General features: G+C 46.2%; 1 protein-coding gene across 1 annotated transcript in view; it reads left to right on the top strand.

Annotated features, from left to right (window-relative positions):
• Positions 1–22,856, top strand: part of Ppm1l (protein phosphatase, Mg2+/Mn2+ dependent 1L) — a 263,995-nt gene extending 241,139 nt beyond the window's left edge. Inside the window, exons 3-4 of the mRNA XM_052180366.1 lie at positions 12,841–13,002; positions 17,238–22,856. Coding sequence (XP_052036326.1) covers positions 12,841–13,002; positions 17,238–17,584 — 509 coding nt within the window. The 3' untranslated portion in view covers positions 17,585–22,856. The remainder of the gene's footprint in view (positions 1–12,840; positions 13,003–17,237) is intronic.
• The last annotated feature ends 479 nt before the right edge of the window (positions 22,857–23,335 follow it).

The following is a 23,335-nucleotide window of genomic DNA, read 5'->3' as shown; positions in this document are numbered from 1 at the left end:
TATGAACATATTGGCCCGTTTCTTTTGCACCTTTCGTACTTGTTGACTTTCATTGACCTGTGCAGATCTTGTCTGCTGCACCTGAAGTATCTAAGGACCTGAAAGATCGCGTAGGCCTACAGTCTGATGCAGTAGGCAGCCTTATTTCAGTTCTAGTGTACTTCTGTTTACAGATGTAACAAAGAAAGCAAGGGCCCAAGGAAGGTTGTTTGAGATCAGAAAAACACAATCAGGAAAGGATGTAAATAAACACCAGTAAGCATATAGTAAATATTAACAAAGCAGCCTTTTCCCACAACTTCCTTGGGACAGACCAGTTTAAATACAGTTGTCTGGCATGTGCTATAGATTCTATCTGGGAAAGCTCAAAAGCAAGGCAGGAGGCAGTATCCAGAGTCAGACTGCACTGACCAGGTCGGGACCTGTAGCTGTGTCCTGACACCTAACAAGAATAAACATGCTTTATAAATGGAATGTAAATGTTTGTCACAGCAGGCGTAGACTCCAAGAACCATCCGGGGAACAAAATGCTCTGAGGTAATAGACCTTCTGCCTGCTTTTCTAGAGCACCTCTCGCAGCTCCCAAGATGTTGTTCAGCACACATTATTCTTTTGATGTTGTTCCAAGGATCCTCTTCTATATTCAAATAGATTTTTATATACCACATAAAAACTATAATGTATTCACAACATTTCTGGAGAAGATTTACTGCATCAAACAAAGTATTTGTTATAAAATGGGGAGGGGAAAGAGTGCTCTTAGTGTCCTGGGTCAGCCGGGCGGTGGTGGCGCACGCCTGTAATCCCAGCACTCAGGGAGGCAGAGGCAGGTGGATTTCTGAATTCAAGGCCAGCCTGGTCTATAGAGTGAGTTCAAGGACAGCCAGGGCTACACAGAGAAACCCTGTCTTGAATAAAAAAAAAAAATAAGAGAGAGAGAGAGAGAGAGAAAGGAATGTCTTGGGTCTCCTACAGTGGCTATCGTAACACATGGCTGAAATCTCTGAGATGCAGTGTCCCTGACTCTGTGTCCTTCTCCCCTGTTCTCCCTGCACACAGACACACACTTACACACAGACACACACACACACACACACACACACACACACACCACACCGTCCTTTGCCACTCCTTTCCCACAATGCTCCCCAATTTCTTTTTCTTTCTTTCCAAGAGAGAAAATAAAATATCTGCCAGTTTTCCTTATTCTTTGAATGTCACATAAATGTCATGAGCATGAGCAATCAAGATTGAGTGAGTGTCCCTGGGCTGTACTGAACAAGGCCCTAGAGGTTCATTTCATTAAACTTACTTTAAAAAAAAAAAACTTATTTTTTATTTAAATGTGTGTGTGTGTGTGTGTGTGTGTGGTGTGTGTTCATGTTGACATGCACATTTGCTAGTGCTCAGAAGCGGTCATCAGATCCCCTGGGGCTGGAGTTACAGGCAGTTATAACACACCTGATGTCTGTACTGGGAGAGAAACTCTAGTCCTCTGCAAGAGGAGCTAGTCTTCTTAACCATCTCCCCAGTCTCAAGCTGAACCTTCAGCCTGTCATGGCTGCTACTCCTGGTACAGCTTCAAAAATCTGGAAATTTGGAAATTAGGAAAAATGTTAGAGTCAAGTAAATTTCTATAACGTAAGGGTTCTTGTGACCTTAGGTTTAAAACTCTAGCTGTGTGCCTAATGGCTGGCACAGGGATCTTCTCGGAAGTGATGGGGCCTGGCCGGCACACAAAGCATAGTATTTCCCCTGTGGAGGTGCAGGCGCCCTGCACGGGCACAGGCAAGGGCACGCAGAGACAGCTACTGGTCAGGTGTCATCACTGAGAGGCTGGCAGATCGTCACCCACAGCTGAGTCTGAATCTGAACTTGAACTATTGCAAGCACTGGCATCCATCGCGTCCATCGTCATTGTCATTGCTGCTGCTCTGAGCCTTTGCCCGTCTGCCCCGGTTTCATTCTCTGTAGCCAAAACAAGTGGCTCTCTTGCCCCATCCCGTACTGTATATATCAACTACCTTGGTTTATGCAGTAAATATTCTCCTAAAATGTTGCAAATGAATTATATGTGCATATAAGCTTGTCCCCAACTAGCTTATAAATAAATGAGACTCAGCCTGTGGTTATTTTATTTGGCTTTGACAATTACTTGGGGGGGGGAGGGACCCCAATCTACTCTTCTAACTGCTGGACTGGTCACCTCCCCAGCCGTGTCCCCAGACACTTGCTGTTGCTCATGGTCCACCTCCCCTCATGGCGGCTTCCTCCTCTCCTCTTGTTCTTCCTCCTTCTCCTCCTAGTCTCTCCTCACTCCTCCAACCAGGGCACTCCAAACCCACCTACCTCTAATCCCTCCAGTAACTGGCTATAGCCAGTTTTCTTTAACCAACTGTTTTAAATCAAAGACCAAGATTTGTACAACAAAAGCTTGTAAACAGGAATAATACATAGCAACAGACCAAACCTCAACATGTATGTTATACACATATGTTGATGTTGTTAGAGAGAGAGAGAGAGCGCAAGCACGTGCATGCGTGTGTGTGTGTGTGTGTGTGTGTGTGTGTGTGTGTGTGTAGATAGTATGAAGGCATGAGACTCTCCTCTCCTCATTCCTAGTCACTAGCCCTCCCCTTGGCCTGAGGCTGTGGTTTACGGAGCACCAGTGTAAGAATGTATCAGTGAGGAAAGAGCATCCACTCAGCCCCAAACGGAACTCCACCCCTAATGCATCAGAAACCCGTGAACAGGGCAGGTAAAGGGAATGGTGTACAATGTGCAGGTACGAGGCAGCTGGGTATCCCTGAAGTGTGGTGGAAACCTTACCCTCAGCTGCAGACTCAAGGTCCCTAGTGAAGTCTCTCCCCGACAGCACCTGCCAAGCCTATGTGACCTCCAGCAAACACCTGAAATCACTTATGCTGTTCAGTGACGGACAGACTAATACACACACACACACACACACACACTGGAGGAGTTCTGACATTTCTGAGCTGGGCAGACCCGTCAGGAGTATGAAGTCTCCTTGCCGTCTGTATTGTGATGCACGGGTGTGTCTAAGAGATTCTTTACCACAAGCTGAGAGCCCAGATAGCCTACTCCTACACAAATCCGACCCTTTCCACTTGTGTCTTACAGTATCTGTTAAAACAAAAGTTGCCTAGTTCAATAAAAAAAAAATCTGGAAAACTTATATAAAAATGATTTCTTTAAAAGAGGCTGAAGACAGTCTCCATGGGCCTGCATCCCTGCATGGCCTGCGTCCGACCCCGCATGGCTTGTGCTTCCACGATCCAGGACTGCCCCCTTCCCCAGCTTGCATTCGAGCCCCGGCTTCCTTTCAGAGCTGGCTGCCAAGTTCCCTCTTCCTCAAGGATTTTAGAATGCACATCCCTACCGGAAGCAGTTGCTAAGCTGCTCCCAGAGGGCCACAAAGCCTTTATTGGGCCTGACCTGTGTCCCTGATGGCACTGGAGCTTGCAGAGTAGCAGACAGATGTGCTGATGTCCCTCACCCAAGCCACTCCCTCTCTCCCTTTGCATTCCAGAACTTGTTATAAAAATATATAGGGTGGTAGTAAAGTAACCAATGCAGTAGGACATTGTTAGAAGTTATAAAATGCATGTTATGATGTGTTATACATGCTATAAAATGTATAAGGTGGTAGTATGTAAGCACCTGGGTATGCCATTGTTAAGAGTGGACTAGCAGTTCAGGATTGCTGGGGTTTGACTGTTTAACATTTTATCAGCTGAACAGTCTGAGGATGGAGATAACACGGTGCTCCCTCCCATCCTTCATCCCTTCATCCGAGTAAAGGAACGGGCAAAACCCTCACCGCCCTGCGTGAAAACCAGCCGAGGAGTGTTTGTGAGCTGCCTGATGGGGTTTACAACAAGTAAGGAGTTGTTCAGAATTTTAACTAATATGTATAGTCAGGATCTGAGATGTCATTGGGGTGTACAGTATGAAACTCAACTCATCCAATAAAGTAAGCACCTAATGTGATCCAACCGGAGCATTGATCCATATGTGGAAAAGCTCAGGCTGGAGAGATGGCTCGGAGGTTGAGAGCGCTGACTGCTCTTCCAGAGGTCCTGAGTTCCAATCCCAGCAACCACATGGTGGCTCACAACCATCTTTAATAAGATCTGATGCCCTCCTCTGGTGTGTCTGAAGACAGCTACAGTGTATTCATATGCAGAAAATAAATGAATAAATAAATAAATATCAGAAAAGGAAAGGAAAGGGAAAGAAAAACTCTCTGTGTATCCCTTTACCTTATCAGGTGTTAATTGAGCAGAGAATTCAAGTTTGGAGGAATAGGCCAATGAATAGTTTGAATTTGTGTTTTCCTATAGGAAAATCAAATAATTAGGCTGTACTGGCTGGTTTTGTATGTCAACTTGTCACAGGCTGGAGTTATCCCAGAGAAAGGAGTTTCAGTTGCGGAAGTACCTCCATGAGATCCAGCTGTGGGGCATTTTCTCAATTAGTGATCAATGGGGGAGGGCCCCTTGTGGGTGGTGCCATCCCTGGACTGGTAGTCTTCGGTTCTATAAGACAGCAGACTGAGCAAGCCAAGGAAAGCAAGCCAGTAAGCAACATCCCTCCATGGCCTCTGCATCAGCTCCTGCTTCCTGACCTGCTTGAGTTCCAGTCCTGACTTCCTTTGGTGATGAACAGCAGTGTGGAAGTGTAAGCTCAATAAACCCTTTCCTCCCCAACTTGCTTCTTGGTCCTGGTGTTTTTGCAGGAATAGAAACCCTGACTAAGACGTAGGCCAACACAAAGCAGGCCTGCTGGCCTGTTCTGTTGTGCTGCAGAAGTAGACCCAGACTGTCCGTGTGACAGCCACTGTGCTGAACCTTTACTGTTCTATAACAACACGCTTCCTTCAGTACGAATGTGTGGTAAGAATAAGAATTCCACCCATGTTCCTTTGCACTAGACCAGGAACCCGGGGCAGAGAAAATAATCGGGGACTCATCTGGGTTAAGCATTCTCTCCATCTATCAGCAGTGTGCGAGGGACCATGGGCTATATCTCCACAGGAAGGGGATCATGTTTTGAGCAATGGGTGAAAACAAAACAACAACAACAAAAACCTAAGAGTGGTTCCTTGAATGGTAGTGTCTGTTTGGTAGCACGGTATGGTACTGAACTAGACAGGCCTGTCACAACAGCATGTCAGGTTGTGAGTATAATGCTAGGTGAGCGTTTATTCAGTCTTTCAATCCATTTATTGAGCAAATATTGAGTGCCCGTAGTAGTCTAGGCAGTATTAGATTAAGGAGACAAGCAATATCCCCTATCCTTGGGAAGGATATATATTCTATAGGGCAAGATTGATATTCAATGCTTTAAATAAGTAAACAAGATATCTATATAATGCTGTGTTGAAGGGCAGTAAAGAAATGCAGAGGAGATAAAACATCAGAAAAGGGCTCTGAAAACCTCCTTCTGGAGCTCAGACAAGAGCAGATGTGTTAGCCAGCATCAAGGGCAGAGCAGCAAAGGGAGCAGTGTGCACAAAGCCCAAATGACAAAAGGCTTGGCGTTCGTGAGTAACGAAAGGGAGGCCGGAACGGAGAGACGGGGCCAGATCACGCAGACTCTGCCGCTGCTGCTTCTCACGTGGCGTCCTGATGGAACCTGCTGGCTGAAATGGCAGCGGCCTTCACTGTGTCAGAGAACAGCATGTGTGCGGTCAGCGCACTCACTGATGTACTAGATGCCTATACTTCTGGCTCAAGTACCTGAGTGCACTGCGGTGCCATTTTCTCAGATACAAAGGTCAGAGGGCTTTGAAGTCCAGATTGGGCAAACTCACTTTTCCAGATGTTTGTTGATATTTTTGTTGTTACTGTTCTTTGAGACAGGGCCTCCCGTAGCCCAGGTTATTGTCAGACTCACTGTCTGGGTCTTTGATTATCCTTGAACTCCCATTTATCCCTCCTTACCTCCAGAGTGCTGAAATTCCAGGTAGACCCTTGTTCAGATTTTTAATCTGTAAGGCGATGTTATTATGTTAAGTTTCCAAGATCTCATCCCAATTAATTAACAGCCTCATCAAAATACAACCTCATGAAAATTAGATCGTTAGTGTGAAAACATACTGAAGTTCAAAATTAAGGAATAATGTATTTTGATGACTATCATTAAACTGGAATAAATCAATTTATCTCAAAACTATTAACCAAAATATCGTGGTTATTTTTTTCCAGCATACTGAAGAAAGTGAGATTGCAAGCATTTTCTCCTGGGAGGTGATTTTCTGGAGATTCTTGGCAATAGAGTAGTTTGTGCTGTTAAGTAATATTATACTATAAACAGTTGTGTAACCTTGGGCTGAGACTACAAGGCCCAAACAATGCATTGCTTGGGCCCCAGTGTCCTGGCTTTTTTCTGATCATTCTGCAATGGTTCTATAAAGATCACTTCTCCAAACCCATACAACTCCTCCTATGTAGGAAGTGGAAATATTTGTTTTGTTGTTTTTTTATAGAGAGGACCCTGAACATATATATACATATACATACGTGTGTGTGTGTGTGTGTGTGTGTGTGTGTGTGTGTGTGTGTGTGTATGTGTACCTGTAACTCTGTTTCTGCCACCTGCATACCACCATTTGGCCAAGCCTAACATTCTCTTGCTAATGTGGGCAGTATGATACATCCTGAGCTAGATGTGAAACCTGACTCAAAAGACTCCAACAGAAAAGAAATTTATTGTCACACAACAAAAACACGCTGGGGTAGACTGGCTCGGTCATGTCCATGATATTGGACAGTTGGAATGAAGCCAGATTATGTGAGATCTGCCATTGGCAGATGGGACAGGGACTATGAGCTTTCCAGTCCCTATTCTTAGATGCTGAGACTGTCCCCTCGATCACAAGCTAACTGCCTCTGTTCAATGAAACTCACTGATACTGAGCCAAAGAAATGGTTCTTTTCTGCTCTGCATCTGTCTGTGAGAGCAAAGGCCTTTCCCAGAAACTCACAGTAAACATCCCTGGGTGCCAGGGAGCACCCAGTTTTCTACCCAGAGATAGACACATTATTCTAATGTCACCCCTTCTTCCTTCCCTCCCTCCCTGATGGGCCCACTCAATCTGGTTTAAAATCTGTGTGCCATCCTCTGTCCCTATGGCTACTGTATTAATTCTGATCCTCATTAGCTCAATCTGTCCTCATTGTGAAACTGTGATACTGAAATCCCTGCAGTGATTCTTTTTTTTTCTTTATCAGGACAACATTTAATTGGGGCTGGCTTATAGGTTCAGAGGTTCAGTCCATTGTCATCAAGGTGGAAACATGACAGCATCCAGGCAGGTACAGGAGGAGCTAAGAGTTCTACATCTTCATCTGACGGCTACTAGGAGAAGACTGGCTTCCGGGCAGCAGCGCCTACAGTCAGTGCCCTGCAGTGATTCTTAATCATAGCTAGGATAAAAAGCTCAGGTTGCTTTGTAGCTGCAGGGCTGACACTTTCTCCTCCTTACCTGACAGCTCAATAAGCCAACAGACAGATGAACTGATTGCAATGGAGTTGGGGAAAGGCCCAGGCCCCAGCCGTGTGGACATACACACACACACCCTTCCCTATACAGGAGGGTCTTCCCCTGGATCCCTGTGAATGCAGGCAGGAGGAAATACCTTACAGCTAAGAAGCCGGGATGAGCCCGAGTGTCGCCTGACGGCATAGGCTTAACTGGTGTAGAAGCCGTTAGTGGGCCATGCTTGCCCTGAGAGCACGGAGAAGGGGAGGTCAGAGGAGCTCCCTCGGTTCTATTGCCTGCACCCACACACCATGCAACACCGTAAAGCAGCCCTTCTGTCTCACCTTTCAGGCTCCAATGTGCCGCATGCTCTGATTCTATCGGACAAGTTGAGCCAAGCTAAACTTAGAACAAAGTATAATAGTCACAGCTCAAATTCAAGTAATACAGTGGCTCAAGGGTAATGATATCTGGGTAGTTGAGTTGTTAGAAATGTTTTAGTGCTTTCACTTAGATTGTCTTCATATATCAATGTATTTTAGGAAGCATCTACTGTATTAAGTTTCCATACTACCCCCCTCAAATGGACCTTAAGTTTACTGCCTCTCCCATAAATATCTTTTCTTCCCCTTTCCTAGGTAGATGTAGCTGTCCCCTGGTTCCTTACTGTATACCTAACCTCTGTACTTCCACTGATTGTAGCTTGGCCATCATAGACTTATCAGCTAATATCCACTTATAAGTGAATATGTACCATATCTATCTTTCTGGGTCTGGGCTACCTCACTCGGGATGATTTTTTTCCAGTCCTATCTATTTGCCTGTGGGTTTTATTATTTTGTTTGTTAATGACTAATAATTCCATGGTGTAAATGTAGCACCTTTTCTTTATCCGTTCATCTGTTGAGGGACATCGAGGATGGAACGGTATTTCCCATGTCTGGTTATTATGGATAGGGCAACAGTGAGCATGGTTAAGCAAGAGTCTCTGTAGCAGGGTGGAGCATCCTTGGGGTATACGCCCAAGGCTGATATAGCTGGGTCTCGACGTAAATCAATTCCATCTTCCTTAGGAACCAGCACACTGTTTTTCCGCAGTGGCTTCACACTCCCACCAGCACCGGGTGAATGCACCATTTACTCAACACCCCCGTCAGCATGAGCTGTCCCTTGTTTTATTAACCTTGGCCATTCTGACAGGTGTAACACAGAATCTCAAAAGTAGTTTTTATTTGCATGTCCCTGGTGACTAAGGATGTTGTGCTGGCTTTTGTGTCACCTTGACACAAGCTAAAGTCATCTGAGAGAAGGAAAACCCAATTGAGAGTGTGCCTCCATAATTTGGGCTGTAGACAGTCTTGTAGGGTATTTTCTTAATTACTGATTACAGAGTGTGCAGTTCATTATGGGTGGTGCCTTCTCTGGATTGCTGGTCCTGGCTTCTTCTATAAAAAAGCAGGCTGAGCCAGTCATAGGGAGCATCTCTCCATGGCCTCTGCATCAGCTCCTGCATCCAGGTTCCTGCCCTGTTTGAGTTCTTATCTTGAATACCTTCAACATGAACAATGAGAGGGAAAGCAGGAGTCAAATAAACCCTTTCCTTCCCAAGTTGCTTTTAGGTCATGACATTTTATCAGAGAAATAGTGTCACTAACAAGGAGGGATATTGAACATTTCATTAAGTGATTCTCAACTAGTTGTTATTCCTCTTTTGAGAAATCTCTATTTTTATTTTTAATAAGTATAGAATAGAGTTTTTTAAGGGCATGGGGAGGAGAGTTAAGAGAGTAGTAGAGGCAGAGAAAGGCAGAGAGAGAGAGAGAGAGAGAGAGAGAGAGAGAGAGAGAGAGAGAGAGAGAGAAGCAGAGGCCGGCCATGAGCATGTGGAGAGAGAGGGAAAGGGAATGGGGAGATGAGGGGAGGCAAGAGAGCAAGAACAGCTATTTGCTTTCTTACCATCTAGATTGTTTTGGTTTTTAGTTCCAGGTATATTTTGGATATTAGCCATCTATCAAATGTGTAGTTGGTAGAAGCCTTCTATACTGTAGGCTGCTGCATTGTCTGAATGACGGTGTCTTTGCCGCACAGAAGCTTCTCAGTTTTGTGGGCTCCTGTTGGTGCCTGTGCTATCAGTATCCTGATCAGAAAGTCATCCTTTGCTGTGCCAGTGACTCCAAGCCTCCAACTTCTCTTTGATCAAGTTCAGTTTTATGTTGAGGTCTTTGATACATTTGGATAAGCAGTGTGATAAGTAAGGATCTATTTGGATTCTTCTATATGCAGTCATCTGGTTTGACCATTTGTTGAAGATGCTGTCTTTTTTCAGGGTGTGTTTTGGGCTTCTTTACCAGAAGTCATGTTAACATAGGTGTGTGGACTTATGTCTTAGTCTTCAGTTTAATTCATTGACAGATGTGTCTGGTTTTATGCCAATACCATGCTGTTTTTATTATTATAGCTCTGTAGTACAATTTGAGATAGGACATGGTGATAACTCCTTCAGTTCTTTTATTATTCAGGATTGTTTAAGCTATCCTGGGTTTGGTGTGTGTGTGTGTGTGTGTGTGTGTGTGTGTGTGTTTCTATATGAAACTGAAAATTCTCTTTTCAGTATCTATTGAAGAATTGTGTTGGAATTTTACTGGTGATTTCATTGAATCTGTAGATTACTTTTAGTAGGAAGGTCATTTTTACTGTATTAATCCTACTAATCCATGAGCATGTAAGATCTTTCTATCTTCTGGTATCTTCTTTAAGTTCTTTCTTCAATGTTTTTATCATACAAATATTTCACTTGCTTGGTTAAAGTTACTCCAAATTTTATATTATTTAAGGCCATTATGAAGTGTTGTTTTCCCTGATTTTTTTTCTCTGTCTGTTGTTTCTATATAAGTAAGGCTACTGATTTTTGTAAGTTAATTTTGTATCCAGCTACTTTGCTGAATGTGTTTATCAGCTGCAGGAGTTTTCCGGTGGAAATTTTAGGGTTATTTAATCATACTATCACATCATGTGCAAATGAAGATACTTGGACTTCTTACTTTCCGATTTGTGTCTCCTTGATCTCCATCAGTTGTCTTATTGACCTAGCTAACTTCAAATACTATTGAAGTGGAATGCAAGGAATAGATAGATAGCTTTGTCTTGTTCCTGGTTTTAGAGGAACGGCTTTGAGTTTCTCTCCATTTCTATATTAGCTACAGGCTTGCTGTAAACTGCCTTTATTATGTTTAGGTATGTCCCTACACAAAATCACCAAAAGGGGGGCAGGGTGGGGGTGGGGGATGGGACAGAGTCTCAACTGGATATCTCTTATCACCAAATGAAGCTTTCAGTACTGAGTATGGGTTGCATCTAATTGAATTGTTGGCCAAAAGGGTCTCACAGGAACCCCCAAGCCACACAAGCTCTTGCCACAGCTGTAGGCTGCTCTCCACAACAGCAACAACAGAGGGCAAGGCACCTGCGGCTGAAGACAACACCTCCACAACACACTGAACATAGAAAAGTCTAGCTGGTGCCTACCGAGAGCCTTCACCCCTACCGCACAGTGCTCCTGGTACCAGAAGGTAGTCTGCATGCTACCAAAGGAGAAAGGTAAAAACCATCTAGAAACCCTGTGATCTGCGATGGCGTCCCTCCTGCAAGATAGGCTCGTGCAGTGGTGGCACTGAGCATGCAGGGGTGACCGATTAATATCAGATGTGACTTAAGGCTTGCTGCATGAGAGGGAACCCATATCCAACTCTGCTTGGTTACCGAGAACCTGAGTCTAGATATCCCAGGGATCCAGGGTAAGACCACATACTACTGTTCTGTGAGAAGAACACACAATAAATGGACTCGTAGTGACATTCAGCCACACTCATAGATCAGCACCTTTCCCGGCCATCATCAGAGAAGCTTCCTCCTGCAGCTGATGGGGACAAGCACAGCGCGCCACAGCCAGCCAGTGTGCAGAGAGTGAGAGACCGACCGCAGAAGCCCAGCTCTAAATAGAATATCTCCATCCAATCCCTCCCTCGGCCGAGGAGCCGTAGAAAGAGGAGGCAGAGGAGTATAAGAGCCAGAGCGGACGCAGGGCACCAGGAGAACACCGTCCTCTCAATCAGCATGGCCGATACATGTGAACTCACAGGGCCTGAGGCAGTGCGCGCATGCTCCCGCCATCTCTGCTCGCCCCCAATCATTTCCCCTAATCTAGAAAGAGTAGTGTTTCAAGCAGATTTGTAATTGAATGTGCTGATTATTGTAATTGATTAATCAAACTGAATGTATTGATTATTGTAACTGATCTCCTGCTCATATCAACCTTGATTGATTCTCTGTTTACAAACAGGGTCCTCTTTGTTGTTGTTGTTGTTGTTGTTGTTGTTGTTGTCTGAAGAGTAAAAGGTTATTTAGATGCAGTTTATATTTTTATTATGGAGTGCAACTTTCTTAATGAGGAAGGGACTATCAGGGAAGACTAGTGAGTACTTTTAAACAGGTGAAGGAGCTATCAATTTGAGGCAAGGGAGGATCGAGTTGTGAGTTGAATGTTTCAGCAGACAGGTGACCACTTCCAGTGACGGGCAGGGGTCAGAGGAAGGGAAAAGACTGTTCCTTTCTCTGCTTTATCCGTATTCACTTCAGAAGGAGCTGAGGAGAGCTTGTCTTTGCCTGTCGCCTGTGGGCTTCAGGCCACACCGTGATCGGATCACCTCACTCCCACTTCCATCTTCCGTGTAGATGTCTCTGCTTCTGCTGGTGTGCCCTGCCCCTGCACACCTGGGGCAGGCCGCCCTTTTCCTAGTCCCTGGTCTCTGCTCTCAGACTTCCTATATTTGGGTTGGCCTTTCCTGACAGTACTGGTTTTGTCACAGCGCCACAGGATAGGGTTGTTGACTCCTGCCTCTTCCTCAGGAGCCAGCCCTGCCCCCACCTATACTATACGCTTCCCCGCTTGCTGCTGGGGCTTCTCAGAGACTGGGTACCAACGAGAAGATGAAAACGTGTACCAGCTGTCTAGGGCTTCGAGCTGATTCCGATTCTCCCTTAATCCTGTCGACTGTGGCATTTTAAATTGAGAGTAGCAGAAACAAAGTGATTTAGGAAAATGATACTGTTCCTCTAGCCTGTTTCAGTGACAGCCTAACATGGTTAAGAAAATGGCCTGTCAGACTTGATCAATGATGTCGAAGTGAATCGTGATTATTCCCGAGTAGCCGGAGTAAGGCTCCTCTGGCAAGAGCTCTCAGGACTGGCGTCTGCTGGCCAAGCTGGGGACCATCCACGCACCACCGCCACACCCCACACCCCTGCCTACACTGCCTCTCTCTTCTGTCTTGCAGGCACAACGTGTTTGATCGCTCTACTCTCAGACAAAGACCTCACCGTGGCCAACGTTGGTGACTCTCGAGGAGTCTTGTGTGACAAAGATGGCAATGCCATTCCCTTGTCTCACGATCACAAGCCTTACCAGCTGAAGGAAAGGAAGAGGATAAAGAGAGCTGGTGAGTTCGTGACCCCACCCCTCACCCCGCTGGGGGACGTCTACCATCTTGTTGGGTGACCTAGGTCCTTGTTTGGAGAGTTTCTTGGGAGCAGATTCACCAGCAAGCACATAGAGTCACTATGACATGACCGTTACCTGGGCTATATCCCTAAACTGTACATGTCTTATTAATTAATGGCAACTTAATTTGCCACTCTTCGTGGCCAAAGATTCCAAAAGAGCCAAAGACAGTCCTTTTCCTTTCAAAGTTCATCTTGATCATTGGGCCCCTGCTCCCTTGCAGCTGTGACAGACTCATAAAGCTCCAGTGTGACCTCCAGTGATGTATTTGTGCCTGTACAAGTGTCATTCCCACTTCCGAGTAGATTAAAAGTACGTACCCCTTAAAATTCAACTTTGGAGTGTCCTGTTGGAAGCTTTTCACGTCCCACTGAGGCAAAGACTTCCACAGTCTGAGGTGGCTGCCCTTTCTCTGTCTTTTCCCTGCATCCTCAGTAAGTCTCATTAGGTTCCTTGTGAGATGCACACAGCCGCCTCCTCCCTGCCTTGTCTCCTGGCTGTCAGCAGTTGGGACGCAGCTGTGCTCAGCACTACGGAACCAACCGTGCAGACATGACGGTGAGCGCCTTGGAGGCAAGAACTTGATCTTGGTTATCCCCACATCTCAGCGCCCAGCTCAGTGACCATCCTCCGTGGAGAGGGGAGAGACCACTATCCATTCAACATGCCCTCCTCCCCTACACACACAGAGCCCTCATGAAATTTGCATTCTTAAGTTGGTTTGAGGTGAAGACAAAGAGTAAATAGGCACCAGCCAGAGATCAGTGAGCTCTGTAGTGTATCATAAGGTAGTAACTACTGTCTAGATGCATAAAGCAGATGAGGGGGTCAGGAAGCTGTAACTTTAGGGTGGTTGACATAAAATCACTAAAGTGAAATTCATTTTTTGAGATGGGGTTTCAAGTAGTCCGAAGCTAGCCCAGTTCTCCTGCCTCCACCTCTCAAGTCCTTCAGTTCTAGGCATGGATCAATAAAGTGATACGGAGACCAAAGCTCTGGGGAGGATTTTGAGATCTGAGAGTTTCCTACATATGGAAGGCAGGAGTCCCTTAACTCTATAAACTGACAGCGGAGCCATGTGCCAGGCAGCTCAGCAGCCAGGACGCCTGGCGCGTGTGTGAACCTGCAGAAGGACTCGGTCATTGCAGGTCAGCCTCTGCCCAGTGAGAAAGTGAAGCGAGCCTGGTGCACCCGTGAGCCCTCCCAGCAGGAGGCTGAGTGACGGAGAGTGAAAGTGCTGAGTTTTAGTTTAATCCCTCACCTCGGGTCCTGCTGGCGACGCAGGATGGATGTTTCGAAGGGAACATTTGAATGGAAGATGTACTTGGGTTTTCTGTCGGTGAAATCAAACAGTGTTTGCAGAGCGTCCATCAAGCGTCGGCGGGCTCCGGAAAAGATGAGTAAAGCCCTTGGACATTCATTTATGTAGGTGCCATCTCCCCTCGAGAGCTCACCCGGGTCAACTGAAGATCAGATGGCTAACTTTTGTGGACAAGGATGCCCCTGGAAACTCCGTCAGAGTGTGCAGCCTGTGTCACAGTCATGTGTCCCTGTCATACCTGACACGCTGCTCCTCTACAGTGTTTCCGTATAGATGAAAATTTGAACACTGTCCCCAAGATTACTCTGACCTACTCTGTTTTTTTCATAATGTAGGCAAGGGTGTATTTTTTTTTTTAATATTTTTACTCGGAGAATTTCATGTAATGTATTTTGATCATATTCACCGTCTTCCCCCAAATTCACCCAGCTCCACCCCTTACCTGTACTTGTTAGAGTTCCTCAGAGGCTCATCACTGTATGTGTGTATATAATATATATATTATTGTTTATATTATTAAATAGTCATAAATATCTGTGAGAATAATTTGACTGTCTTCAAAGCTGTGGTCCATCCATGGCTCTCTTACAGTGAAAAAAGAGAAAGACTCCATCACTGACTAGTCCACAAGGAAGGGTGTGTCAGCTGCTCTTTAGTCTACATTGAATCCCAAAGAAATAAGTTCTAATACCAGCAATGTGATGCCTCAGCAGCATGATAGATGAACTTGCCAGCAAGAGCGAAGGCAAGGAGGCAAAACAGCAAAATCTAACCTCTTCCATGTCCTTTTATGCATGTGGGCTGCTGCCAGAAGGTATAGCCCAGATTTACGGTGAATCTTCCCACCTCAGACAATCCAGTCAAGAAAATCCCTCATGGACATACACAGCTATTTGGGGGTGTGTCCTAGATGAGTCAAGTTGAGAGCCAACATTAGCCATCACATCACCTGCGCAACCTTATGGCTTCTCCCCTATGCACCCAGTGCTGCCCATGTGAGACCATCCACTAGGAACAGTCTCACTACCAAGGGCCACACCCTTGAAGAAATGGACTCTTTCCTCCAGCAGCTATCAATTGCCAATGGCTTCTCAGCTAGGGGTGGGCCTTCACGCCCGCCTCTCCTCTCCATACTTGAATGCTGTCTGACTTGAGTTTTCGCAGGTACCGTGCATACTGTCACAGTGTCGTGAGTTCATAGGTGCAGCAGCTCCCTCGCCATTTCCCCTGTGGTCCTCCACTAACTCTGACTCTTACACTCTTGCTGTCTCCTCTGCCGCCATGATCTCTGAACAGAGGTAGAGGGCTGATACAGATTTTCCATTTAGGGCTAAGCACTCTCTGGTCTCATGTTCCATGTACCTGGACCAGTTGTGAGCCTCTGTTTTAATCGCCCTAAACGCCTTAAGGAATACTGATGAGTTTTGTCATCTTTATTTGTGTTTATTGTGACTATAGACGTCACAACGTCTCTCTTCCTCCTACTTAGCACGACGGGAAGTTCCAGCCATGTGTTGACCTTTCTGTCTCTGTTTTCACTGCCAGCATCAGCATTAGCTTCCGTTCACCGTGTGTAGGAGCCAAGCCTGACACACATCATACATGTTTATACATTCTGTGAAGACTATAATGTTAAAATCACTCTCTAGCCAGTAAACTGGAACTTAAGAGAGACTCGTGTGCACAGACATACAGCCAGTGAGTGACAAGCCAGAATTGAAACCATGACCAACGGCACAGTCCAGGCCCTGGATCATTTCACCACACCTGTAGGAAATGCCCGATGCTCTGCCCACCGTTCCCTTAAAGCTAACTGCTGTGACGGTCACTCCCACAAGCCCTTCCTCCACCCTGCCTCACGTCATTGGTTAGCAGACCCTGAGCTGTCACAGAAGAGTACTGCTCGGTGCCTGGGACTTTCAATAAGTGTGGCTCCTCTCTCCTCCAGGTTGTCAGAGAAAAGTCTAGATCTTACATAACTTTCATAGCCTAAAAAACTCCTTCTACAGAGCAGATAGTCACTAGCTCTCTGACAAATAGGTGAATGAACAAACTTCTGGCTCCTTTAAAGAAAGCCTAATGGAAGCCAGGGGTGGGGGTGGTGCATGTCTGTAGTCCTAATGCTCAGGAAGCAGGGGAATCAGAAGTTCAAGGCCAACCTCAGCCGTATAGTAAGTGCAAGACAACCTTGGACCGGCAGAGGATTTCTCTCAAAGAAAAAAAGGAAGGGGAGGGAGAGGAAAGAGCGAACGTGCTGTCAGGCACTGTGCTGGGGATGTGTGTGGACTGATGTCTTACATCCCCACAATACAGTGGGGTAGATATTAGAGTCATCTGGCAGCTAGGAAGATACAGCATCCAAAGAGGGAAGTATTTCTCATCCACAGTCTCTAAATATGCCTAAAATGTGGCTTCCCTTGATTACAGTTCTTTTTGAGAGCCCCACCAGTACAGGCAAGAGGGACCTCACTAAGCGACTACTTCAGAGTTGTCTCCCGCCTGCCCCACCTGCTTTTCAGTATTTTCGTGCTGCTCTCTTCACACACCTGTGCTGAAGCTCCATTGTCGTCAATCGCTGAGCCGCCACGGGGTGTTATTAAAGCGCTGTCCCCAGCCATACTCCGCCTTGATATTCTCATGAGCATCAGCAGTGCCAAGGATGAGGGCAGGACGCGCTACTCCAGGCCCCACAGCAAGATGCTGTTGGCCTTGGCGGTGACGAAGGAGGAGGAGAGGAGAGCTTGTGGCTCAGATCTCAGGCAGCGCACCAGCTTGTGGTACACACCCCAGACTGTAACAAGTGTGAGGGCTTCTCAGCCGGGCCAGCTAACAGCCTCCCTCTGTCTTTCCAGGTGGCTTCATCAGCTTTAACGGCTCCTGGAGGGTCCAGGGAATCCTAGCCATGTCTCGGTCCCTGGGAGATTATCCACTGAAAAATCTCAACGTGGTCATCCCAGACCCAGACATCCTGACCTTTGACCTGGACAAGCTGCAGCCCGAGTTCATGATCTTGGCATCAGATGGCCTGTGGGATGCTTTCAGCAACGAAGAGGCGGTCCGGTTCATCAAGGAGCGCTTGGATGAGCCGCACTTTGGGGCCAAAAGCATCGTCCTGCAGTCGTTTTACAGAGGGTGCCCTGACAATATTACTGTCATGGTGGTGAAATTCAGGAATAGTAGCAAAACGGAAGAGCAGTGAGCCCTGCGGGATCTCAGCTGCCCCAGACCAGAGGACTCAACATACTGTTCTCTTCATGTAGTAAAAGGTGTGGGAATTATAATTAGGATCATGCGTCCCAGCACAGAACCCCCTTCCCTCACGGCCTTGAATCCCTTTGGAGTGCTGAGCGGAGGGCTCCCTGGCTGACACCACAGAGAAGCTGCTAAGTTTGTGTTCCCCCAGCCCTTCTATCAGTGTTTGGAATGCATATGTAGGTAGCCACAGGTCCCACATATGAGGCAAAAGAAAGACAGGCCATGCATTTTTCTTCTAAATGTACTTTTCATGATCTCTTTCGTGGTCCTTCAGGGACCTGACTTGGTGTCCTCTCTGGAGCTAGGCAGGGCAAGCTGGTGGTGCCAACACATCACCATGACGGTGTGATGACTGTGAGTGCCCTCTGCCTTGAAGCAGTTTCCTCAGAAATGCTTCTGAGCTTTGGCCTTCAGTAAGCCAGCAGCCTAGAAGGAGCCATGCAACACTTTGTAATTGGTTGCCTGCTCTTAGAGACAGAGAGTTGGAAAGTGGGTGCAGCTTCCTGCACGCCAGACCTCCCTGCTTCCCCTCGCTTCTTTCATTAGTTCAATAGAGTCCGGATGTAGTAACCAGCCCTTGGGTCTCTCTCCTCATGGATCAGAGCCATTTGCATCTTACAGTGCAGCAGGGGCAACCGCCCACTGCACCATGAGACATGAGTGTTTGTCTCCCCTTACCAAGAACCCACAGAAAGGGAAGGGAGCAGGGTGGAGAGCCATCACAGTACAGTGTGCCCTTCCATCTTCAGGGAGGGAGAAGGCTGGGATGATTCTCCATGCCCTCTTGAGAATCGCTGTCTGCAGTGGAGAGGAAGGCAGGTGTCCTGGGATCATCAGCTCACGCTCACCACAGCCCCGCCCAAGCCCATCCTACCTAGTAGTTTTCATGTCTTTCGAACAGTGTTGGGACAAATAGCAGCCTAGAATCACCCACGAGTGCTGTTCCCAGCTCCCACCACAAGTTGGTATTTGGTGACAAACTGCTGGGACATGCTTCCTGGCAAAAGAAAGACCTTTCAGGTTCGATTGCAAATCTCTGTCCATACCCAGGCAGAAAGAACTGTCGGCTGTGACCTGGAGGGAAGACAGCAGACTCGCTCCTGGGGACCTGTGTGCGCTGGAGGGCAGAGCGCCTTGGGAATTCAAGCAAGAACCCTCAGAGATAAGCAGCAGAGTTATTTGGGGGCCTAGATTACTGCTCTTCCCTTCCTAACACCAAAGTTGTGGGCTGTCCTCCCAGTCTCTGTACTTTGTAAGTTAATTTATAGGACATATGAGGCTGTCCTTTTTGAACTGATTGAAGCAGCCCCAAAGAGCCAAGATTTTCATTGCAGACTTACACCAGAGCCCGCCTTGTTTCTGTTCTCTCAGAGAGGGTGTTTGCTGGCATGGCTTCTCAAGCCTTGCTCCTCAGCCTTCCCTACCCCATTGCCCAGACCTCTGTCCTTCGGCTGCAGAGATTGCCGGAAGCCCAGTCTGGGGAATGAAAGACTTGGACTCTGAAGACTTGATCTCTCCAGGAGCTTGCTCTCCTTTGACTGCATCAAGAATTAATCATGGCTTCCCAGGAACTTTGCTTACTTTTGTATCTTGTGTTTTCAACATTGGAATTAGGGTCTTTTCTGCTTCTCAGAATATTTTAGTACAAAATACCTTCTATTATGTTAGACTGAAGCATTGGCTTGCGGAGAGACATGGTTTGAGGGGTGTGTACTATGGGTCAGGCAGATGGGGATCGGAGAAGACAAATGTAGGGTTGACCAGTGAAGGGATGTTGGCTTAGGATGTTCTTACTCAAGAGTGCCCAAAGCCCTTCTTATAACTAAAGGTCCAGACTCAACAGCCTATAGAGTCAACTTCTCTTTTTTGTATTTACGTAACACGAAAGTATATTATAAGAAGAAAAACAAATTTGAGACACAAATGTTTGGGTGAAGAAAAAAAGATGGCTACCAATGACTCAGTTGGTACTCCTTGAGCAAGCAGGGTTTATTAACCAGCATTGCTGGCTACACTAGTTACAAAACCTTCTAATTGAGGTTTATAGATATATCTTGTGAATTTTGCTTTGAAGAAGTCACTTATTTAACCATATAGGGAAAAAAAAAAGAATATATTTCACTCCTTTCTTGCCTCTTCCCCTTCCCATGGCTTGTAGACTTTTTTAAAGATAGAAATTTTAGGCCAAATGGTAGTATTTTGATAAGTAGTTACGAATAAAACCAGAGTAGTCCTTTACCTTCTCCATCCCCTCCGGAATGCCCCCTTCCTGACCTGTGTCCAGCTGTGGGGAGCCTACAGTGAGGTATGGGGTGGGCATACTGGCCACGCCCCTTCTCTAGCTGCAAGAGAATCCAATTTGAGAGAGTACATGTAAGGCTTCCATGAACAGCACTGCCAAAGCTTTGGGACTATCCCCAAGGCTACCCGGGCTCCCTACCTAGACTGAGTTCGAATTGCCAATAGTCCCCACGGTGCCAAACTTGGGAGAGTCTTACAGTGTTTTAGGGATAAAGGTGATGCCAGCCCCAGACCCCCATGAACCTTAGTGCTGCTGCTCCCCTGGCGTCCATTTGTACTCTTCTGGTGGGATAGAGTGGGAGGGAAGGGACAGGGGTTTTAAAGAACTCACTGCATTTACAGTTGTTCAATCATAAAAATAAATTATACAGACCTAGAACAATCCAAAGCTAGCTCTCAAGACTTGTGTTTCTAAAATGTGAACAGTTTGCCCAAGCCAGTCTGGATCACTGTCCTACTACGTGGCCATGTGCACTCAATCCTGGTGGACAGGCACGCTCTGCCCCTTGCTGTGACCGGAAGGAAGTGGCCTCTTGAATCTGGTATATGTCAAAAACATGACCAAGAGAAGGTTTGAATATAGTTCTTCCACATAGGCTTGGTAACTTCAGCACAGCTTCTGTCATGCAGGTGTAGTGATCTGGATTTTGCACAGATGCACATGCCTGCGAGAGAGTGCCAGCATTGATGTTTTAATCCTCTCAGGAGGCTCCAGGGAACTGGCTGCACTGCTAGCTAGAACTTCTGGAAACGGATGAAAGAGTCACAAAAGGAGTAGCCTCTTTTCTTTTGCCAGGTGTACTTTGATTTTCCTGTTTGTTTCTTCTCATCGTCCTCCTCTTCCTGATTTCAGAGATGTTCTTTTCTTCCTTTGACCCAGGATTACACAGAGCTCCCAGGAATAGTCACCCAAAAGAGCCTTTGTGTCTTGCACCAGCACTCCTGATTCAGCTCTGGAAAAGATGCCAGTCAGATACTAGGGTGGGGGTGGGGGTGTGAACTGGGAACTGCCTCTGGTTACATCATTTTCTTCTAGGACTTTGGGCTAGTTAGGTGTATCTTGCAGGGATAGAGGAATCTAGTGGCCCTCAACACAAGAGAACACATATGCTAAAAATGTTTTCCCAGATGCATGGTTTTATTGTCAGAGAAGTTGGGGAACCATGCTTCCTGGTGTGAAATATAAATTCCTGACCAAGCTAAATGTCATATAGGAGAGGAGAAAACACATATAGAACCCTAAGACAGCGTCTGAGTTTCTTGTTTTCCAGATTAACTTGATCACAGACACGTCTGAGTAACCCCTCCTAACATTTCAATGGGCTCCTAATTACTACTTTGGAATTACTGTTTGTAAGTCAGAGGCACAGAGCTATCACCTGCGAGGCTGGCTTATGATACAGGCAGTGCTAGAATGTTATGACTGAATCTGACCAGCAGTCTCCCATTGACAGCCAAAGGCCAGCAGGCAGATTGAAATGTACTGAAAGGCCTTCCTCCTTTTCTGTAAGAAGCAAGGGCGTGGCCGTGCTGGGCAGTTCTTAGCTGGACAGCCTTCAGTTGTTTCTCTGCAGTTTTCTTTGCTTTCCAAAGTAAACCAAAATGTTTGTTTTCCCTCATCAGTCACACACACACACACACACACACACACACACACGGTTAAGTCTGGCAACTATAAGGCTTGGCCATATTTCCCTAGCCATTATCCTCTGTCTTGTCAGGTTTTGGGGGGGAGAGGGGCAGCTGTAACAAGTAACCCAAGTCTATGGGCGAAACACAGACTAGAATAAATCTAGGGTACGGTCACTCATTTAAAACTGCATCCAATATTTTGAGGAATATGCCACCTGTATAATAAATACAACTAAAGCTGAAAAATAGCATCTGTTAAACTAAGCTGTAGATTGCAAAATGGCAAGGACAGTACAGTGGGGTCCATAGGTACGTTTCTAAATGCCCCCTAATACGTCCGCATTTGCAGAGTCATATGAAGGCTACCGCTTTGTCTGTTGTTTATTGGGTTTACCACTGCTGAGCTGCATACTGTTGAGCCCGGTGTTATAATCATGCTCTATGTTTGGTGATAACTACACATCACATGTACAGTCTGAGTTAAGGCCACTGAGACACATGTGTTCTCTTCATCTCTACCAATCATCATAGGCATGTTTGAATTTCACCCAAGAAGCAAGCATGGAGCAAAGGAATCGGTCATGTTCAGGGGTGTGTTTTCATTTATTCTAGAAGTCTTGTATTGTTTAACCACAGAATCTTGTATATTTGCCACATCTAAATACATTTTGAAAACTTCCAAAGACCAGCATCCTTCTTCTTTGCACACGCAGATTATATAGCGGTTCTGGTGGCAGCTTGGGGCTAGCAGATTTTGAGGAAGGGCGGGAAAATCTACCCAATCCTCTCAGTGCCTCTGCCCGTGAGGAAGGATATCAGCCACACATTATTATGACATTCCCGACCATCCAGATGGTTAAATAGGAGGCCATTTAATTAGCCCATTCATAATTTGAAGTGTGTTCACGCAGAAGCAAAGGGAGAAGCCTTGGTCCAGGACTGGGGTGATGGTGGGGAAGTGCGGAGAAACTGTAAGTGGCTTAGCTCATGGGTTTCCAGATGCCTGTGCAGACGCGGCTTTGGCTGGTAACTTCTGACTCCTGTACGAAGCATGGTAGAGACAGGAGGTGCTATGCTTGAAGACATTTACTGACTCTTGAAAAAGGAAGCCTCGCCGGGCGGTGGTGGCGCACGCCTGTAATCCCAGCACTCTGGGAGGCAGAGGCAGGCAGATTTCTGAGTTCGAGGCTAGCCTGGTCTACAGAGTGAGTTCCAGGATAGCCAGGGCTACACAGAGAAACCCTGTCTCGAAAAAACCAAAAATAAAATAAAATAAAATAAAAAGGAAGCCTCATTTCCAACAGTGAAAGCTGTAAACTGAGTCCCAAGCCCCTTATTTTCCAGGGGACTCTGGTGGGTGTGGCCTCACCTCAGCAAGGACCAGCTTGTTCTCCTGCCCACACCCTGGCTGTAGCTTTTCTTAGAAGATTGGCATTTTCAAAGGAATGGCCCTTTTTATACTTCTGAAAGATACTAACGGAGAAAAAAATGGCTTGAACATCCTGGTCATTTTCCAGATGTCAGCTGTCAATAAGGAAAGCGGTGACCGCCTGCTTAATAACAGGCAGTTCCACAGAAATAAACTGTGCAGTAATTTAGCATTTTTTAATGTCATACAAAGTCACACTGCTCTCACACTGATAGAAATCATGTATTAGACATCTTTAAGTTGGGAGAGCAATGTCCTGTGTACATTTTAAATTTGCCTCAACCTATGTTAAGGATAAATAGAGACAGCTTAGAACAATACAGTTCTGTCCCA

This window comes from Apodemus sylvaticus, chromosome 4, assembly GCF_947179515.1.
Source record: "Apodemus sylvaticus chromosome 4, mApoSyl1.1, whole genome shotgun sequence".
Taxonomy (NCBI): Eukaryota; Metazoa; Chordata; class Mammalia; order Rodentia; family Muridae; genus Apodemus; species Apodemus sylvaticus.
This window is presented reverse-complemented; position numbering and strand designations above follow the sequence as displayed.